Source organism: Triticum urartu, chromosome 5 (genome assembly GCF_003073215.2).
Source record: "Triticum urartu cultivar G1812 chromosome 5, Tu2.1, whole genome shotgun sequence".
NCBI classification, from domain to species: domain Eukaryota; kingdom Viridiplantae; phylum Streptophyta; class Magnoliopsida; order Poales; family Poaceae; genus Triticum; species Triticum urartu.
The window spans coordinates 542909441-542916061 of NC_053026.1; the positions used below are offsets into that span (position 1 = coordinate 542909441).

The 6621-nt window shown below is 44.6% G+C and overlaps 1 protein-coding gene across 1 annotated transcript; it reads right to left on the minus strand.

Annotated features, from left to right (window-relative positions):
- Positions 1–2767: 2767 nt before the first annotated feature.
- LOC125505952 (benzyl alcohol O-benzoyltransferase-like) lies at positions 2768–6400 on the minus strand. Its single transcript, XM_048670849.1, has 2 exons — positions 5841–6400; positions 2768–3843 (listed from the first exon to the last, which is right to left on the minus strand). Exons 1-2 carry the CDS (start codon positions 6279–6281, stop codon positions 2878–2880), a joined length of 1407 nt encoding a protein of 468 aa, XP_048526806.1. The 5' UTR covers positions 6282–6400; the 3' UTR covers positions 2768–2877.
- Between the last annotated feature and the right edge of the window lie 221 nt (positions 6401–6621).

Here is a 6621-nt window from a genome sequence, read left to right on the forward strand (position 1 = left end):
AAAAGTTTGGGAAAATACATGCGTAACTGGTAAAGTTGACATAGTATTATGTCAAAAATCCTATATGGCATGAGAAATTTTGGCAAAGGACTTATCCTTTATGACAGGAGAAAGATAAGATGGCTCATGTGCGTTTAATGTGTCCCACTCTGGGAGAATAGTATGGAGTAGCTATTATGCTTTCCTATAGTATCGACCGTACACCTTATGTGTAACGGTCATTAAGCTCTCAATAAATCCAAAGAGAATAAAAGTTATAGACGAACCTACAGATAAGAATGATATGCAAGTGTGACTTGCAAAAGTACTAATGATAAAGAACTCTGTTGAGTTTCTGAAATGGAATGAGGAAAAAGTACTTCCCATACCAGTTAATAGATAACTTCATTTCGTATGAAGTAATCAGATAAATGAAGTAGATAATCGAAGTTTTCTCAATTCACAAGAGTTGTGAATGTTTTTTCGAAATTGTGGCAGAAAAGTTCTTGCCACATTTCGAGGGGGAGAAAGAAATATGAGATAAATTAAGAATGATGAAATTGAATTTGATCGTCTGGGGAGTACGACGGTCATAATAATACCCCTAAAGAAAAGAAATAGTTTTATTCCTGGATCTTTTACAGTTTCGACTGCAGACTAAGGAATACTAAGACGGTGCTTAAAAGTGCCATAAAGAAGAAAGTTTTACCAGAATAAACCCAAATAATAAAGTTTAAAGATACCCCATTTTAGTGAAGATGGAGTAATATGGGGGAGCATGGTATGAAAATACCAAAGACTATAGAATTAATTTGCCTTTTGGCAATGACAGAGCAACCACAACCCCATATGAAAGAAGTGCTAGTAACTGAGACACAGATGGTCTTAAGGAATGAGATAATCAGATACTTCTGATTACTATAAAGTCTATGTTAGTGAAATTCAAATGGAGGTTGATCCCACCTCATTTAAAGCGTTCAATCAAGCTTTGAGACTCATAAGTAATTTCCAATGGAGCCAAAACAGTAGGCTGTAAAGGGTCTACAAGGTCAATATGACTCCAAAGGAAATAGATTACAATGAGTGTTAAGTGCCACATCATGATTGACATCATGATCTGAGTTACATCAGATGAAAGAAAAGAACACAAGGGATACCGTTTCAAGAAGTCTTTTATGGACTAGAGCAAGTCTCTAGATAGTGGCTTTTAAAAGTTAAAAGAACGTATGTTATTTTGGGTTAAAGAAAATGAGAGGACAATTGTATTCATGCAAAGTTATAGAATGGAAAATTCATTTCCTAATTCTGTGTATGTGGATGACATTCTACTTGCTAGTGGTGATGTCAATCTAGTGCATGAGGAGAAAAGAAGTTCTTGTCCTTAAAGCTCAAAGTTCAAAAGAATATTCTCGGTAGAGTGTCTCTCGTTATAAGTATCGAGATTCACGAAGAAAAAAATAAAAGGGGTATTAGGGATGTCGCATGGACATGCTAAGAGAGGTCTCTAAAGTATGCATGCGAGAAAACCTACGCCTGTTCTTATAGTCAAGGGTAATGGAACTGGAAACTATGGTGTTCCAAAAAATTCATGAGAAAAGATTCAAAACGGATATGGTACCATATGCTTCAGTTGTTGGAAGCTCAATATATTACCCTAACACAGTTCACATATCCAGATTGTTTTGGCAATGTCCACCTCATATATAGATAACTGGAATGGAGTCAAAGATATCGGCCTCATGCTGAAAGAAATAAGTGCTCTCAAAAGATTGTGAGTATAAAGACAGGACTTGTGAAAAATATAGCGAAATCCACAATTATCGCTAACTTTCACACTTGGAGTTTTTGTGTGGCAAAGCTCCAAAGAATGAAACAATTATCATCAATGTGATGCAAAGATATTTTATAGCATGATATGAGGCTGGGGGACAGGCAAAATGGTTAAGGAGATCTGTACCCGGAGTTGATAATGGTTGACAACAGCGATAACCATTTTAAGTTTTGCTCCTATGTCAACGAGTCAAGTGTTGATGCCAAATACACTGACACAGAGTTATGTGTTGTAAAGGAAAAAGTCCGGAATTATGTAGAAATGCTTAAAGCATAAAAGCAACAGACAAGCGTTTGCAGATCTGCTTATTAAAGGCTTACTGCCCAGTGTGTTCGGAGAACACACAGTCGACATGGGTTTTATGGTATAGTCTAACATTTTCGGACAATAAAATGGCCCAAGGTTAAAGAATTTGTTTCAAAACAGAGAGGTACGTTGTGGCTGTCTGATTCTATCGGCAATTGAGCTGTGACGATGAAACATGTTCTATGTATTGATCTGTTATGAAACGAGTAAAGTAAAAGTATAAGGTCAAAAGTAAAAGTTGAGATCAAGGGGGAGAATGTTAGGATGATCTCCACCGTGTGGGCCCAACGGCCCACCGGACCCTTTGATCCGCGCCCTGACGGGCCCCTGTCACCTGCACTATATAAAGAGGTGGGGTCGGCGGCTAGCATCACGAGGTTCGCCTCCGCCACTGTTGCCCACTCCTAACCCTAGTCCGATCCAGAGGGTGGCGCTGAAGCGACGGGAAGCTCCACCGCCGCCACTCACGCACACACACGCCCACACCGCTGCCATCCACCATGGCCGGCACCGGGAGTTCCTCGATATGAAGGAAGTGAAGGTATCTTGTACTCCTCATCCCATCTACCCTTAAGGATCTAGCCTAGACGATCATACAGAGTTTAACATATAGATGTATTTTAGTGTGTAGATTCACTCGTTTTGCTGTGTATGTAGTCCCTATTATAAAATCAGTAAAAAACTTTATATTTAGGAACGGAGGGAGTATACCATGCATAACTCAACTCCGGCTTATTTATGGTAGGCTGGCCGGACTCGGTTCATATAGGAGATCTGATCACAGGAAGTTGCCGCGGTACGGCCACGGCACCGACGGCCGGGTGCATCAACCTTCTCATCTCCTCCACGAACTTGTCCATGACGGGACTAGGCAGGCACACGGGCACCACGAGGCCGTCCTCACCCTTGGAATTCTTGACGGCGATGAGGAAGCTGGTGTCCCCGGTCATATGGCCGATGCCACCTTCGGCCATTCCGCCGTAGACCGGTGTGCCCCACCCGAAGTCGTGGTCGCGGAACCCAAACTTAGATACGTCCGCCATCACGTATGCGTGCACCATCGTGAAGTGCGGCCGCCCCCGCCGCACCATGAGGCGTGCCACCGACCTCAGATACTCCATGTCCACCTCCCTCTTGGTCTTCATCACCAGCTCCACGGCGTAGCTCACCGGGTTGGCACAAAGGTCGCCGGCCGTGGAGATGGCGACCGGGCACGCGAACGCGTTGCCGTAGTAGCCGACAGGGACGACGGGGGTGCCGCCGTCCTGCTGCTTCCGGCCTCGGGGGCTGACGAGGCAAATCATCCGCATCTCCTCGTGGGCGACGGGGGCCAGCGCCACGGTGCGACACCTCCACAAGCACCCCGTGAGGAGATCAAAGGCGGTGGCGCTGCGACGGACGGCCGGCGGGAGGTGGGAGCGGATGGTGCTGAGCTCTCCGGGCCCGAAGAAGAAGGGGCGGCGCACCATGGACTCGAGGGGCATGATGGTGCCGCTGGCATCCGGCACGTCGTCATACTCTCGGTGCGTGAATACTGTAGGTGGCGCCGGGTCGTCGTGCATAGCCATCAGCAGCTCTCGTGCCCACACCGGCCGCACCGTCGGTGCCACTGCTCCCCGCGCCAGCTCCGCCACGGCAGCCAGGAACTGCACCATCCCTGGCCCGTCCAGCACCGTGTGTTGTATCTTCGACGCCATGATGAAGCCTCCACATGCTAGCCTTGTCACCTTGGTTAGTTAACAGCATGAGTAAGAACTTTTTGCAGGTTTGGTTTTGGTAATAGAATAGCACAATATACACACAAACCCAAACGCACAACACACATCCAGACACACAAAGAACGAAAGAAACTGACAGAAAAACACGCAAAAAACAGAACACGCAAAAAAGAAAAAGAAAAAAAAGGCTTACCAGAAGGGGAGATAGCGCGACTCCATAAAAAAACACAGCCAAATAATAGAAAATGTAATTTTCTAAAGTCTTAGTCTACTAGAAAAATTACAGATTCAATTCGCTGAAATGGTATTTTTTTTCTTGTTAGATTGATTGAGACTGAAAAAGATTTGAGGCATTCAATACGAGCTCTTACTTCTAACCTGTAGGCAGACGAAAAGAAAAGCTTTTGTATGTACACAGGCGAGAGAATATCCTCTAGAAACTAAGTTATGGTATCTCGCAAAAAAAAACTAAGTTATGGTGAAAATCCATGAAACCCACATGGAAACTATGTTTTTAAATTTTGAAACAAAAGTTCAATTAAAACTATATATGTTATGAATATGATATTCTATTACCATGTGAATTCTAAGTTCAAACACAAATTCATTCATGAGGTATAATGATTAGTGCCAAATAGTAAATATCACTATTCATTGATGAATTTATTTTTTCATAGTTCACTAGCACATATGCCCGTGCGTTGCAATGGAGAAGTAATTGATATGTCCATCAAAATGTATATCAATGCGACACGACAACATCCGGACGGTGCCACCTGACAGGCTGAGGTTGAACGTGGCTTTTTAAGTGTTTTTGATTTTTTAAGTGTTTTTCTTCACACACGTTTTCGACTTTTGAAGTGTTTTTTTTTCAATTTTTTGGTTTTCCACTGGCTTTCCTTGGCCTTTGGACCAATTTTTTTTGCGCCAAAAAATATGATTTTTTTTCTTCCGCGAGAGGCACGGCCATGCCTCTCGGAAATGAATATATATGTGTGTGTGTGTGTGTGTGTGTGTGTGTTTTCTATTTTTTTCCTCCCGCGAGAGGCACGGTTTTGCTTTCGCGAGAGGCTTGATTGTGCTTTCGCGAGAGGCATGGCCATGCCTCTTGGAAACAGAAAAAGAATGGTTTTTTTGTCTTTTTTTTTCCTTCTGCGGGAGGCACGGTTTTGCTTACGCGCGAGGCATGATTGTGTTTTTGTGAGAGGCACGGCCGTGCCTCTCGAAAACAGAAAAAAATGTGTTTTATGTTTTTTTCCTTAGGCACGGTTTTGCTTCTGTGAGAGGCATGGTTATGCACTTATGCTTTTGCGAGGGACAAGGCTGTGCTTCTCGAAAAAAACGTGTTCTATGTTTTTTCTTCCGCGAGGGGTACGGTCGTGCCTCTTTCGGAAAGGGAAAAAAATGTGCTCCCGGTTCGGTTTTTTCGTCCAATTTTTTCGTTCGTTTTTTTTTGAATAAAAGTTCATCAAAATCTTAACATGGGATCTAGTTTTGAAGATCTCGACACGATGAATCCAACGGTGAAAACATTTCGAGATTTGGGCGCTGAATAAACAGATGTATGAAAAAAAGGAAAATTCCCACTCACTTGTCACAACCTGAGAAGGTGGGAGTGATTTTTGAGAGGAGTACTCTTTAATTACTGATTTCGCTGGACCATGGGTTATTTTAAAAAGAAATTCCAGTGGGCTTTTTATAAAACCTACTACGGCAGATTAGCAGAAGCACTTCATATTTTATTAGTAGGTATAGATAAATGAATTTGTGCTTGAACTTGAATTTCACATGCCAATGGAACTTCACCCTATTGACATATTGTATTATTATTACCACATGGCATATGCTTTTTTTTTTGCGGGGGCACATGGCATATGGTTGACGACTGAAAAATAGTAAAACTGAAAAGAAAACATATTGTATTATGTTTAGAACTTTTTTAGAACTTTCAAACTTAGTTTCTATCGTAACTTGTTTTCACCAGATATTCTTTCGTACACAGGTACCTGGAAGTGGATGATTGGGGTGTCGAGGAGGCCGGAGGAGCCAGGGACGTCGAACAGGAGCTCGTCGAGGCACGCGAAAGGCGGCTGCAGGGCGGCGCCGAACTGGTCGAGGCGGATGTCGGCGTCGGCCTCGACGAACAGCACGCCCTCGCTGGTGCAGTCGACGGCGAGCTTGCGGCCCTCGAGCTGCCTCAACCGACCAGCCAGTGGGTAATAGTGCACGAGCGCCGCCGCGATGGCGTCGCGTAGCACCGGCGCAGGGTCGTCGTTCCGTCCGTCGTGTCGCCGGAAGAAGTGGATGATGGGGAGCTGGAACCGCAGCGCGTCCTGATCGTCGATGTCCGAGAGCCGCGTCAGCTCCCGCGGCGTCGGCCCCGCGGGCGCCACAAGCACCACTGGCTGCCGGCGCACCGTGAACTTCAACGCCGGAGACCCCGCCATGCCTATGCGCGCTCGGTGCTCCGTGTCTTGGCCGGCCGGCAGCTATTGCACTAGGAGGAGGTAGGAGGTGTGTGGGTCTTCGTATCGGCTGCTGCTACGTAGAGTATATATAGCGTAATGCTACACAGAACAAGTTGACCGCGATCAAAGCATGTGTATGACGCAACTTCAGCACAGCTTGCACCGTACGCTCAAAAGTACTCAAGACTTTGCGTGGCTCTCGGTCAAGCAAAGTATACACGTTTTTTTTCTTTGCGGTGGCAAGTACGTACACACAGTTTTTTTTAACTTTTTTTTTGCGAAAAGAAAGTATACATAGCTAATACTATTGAGCAAATGA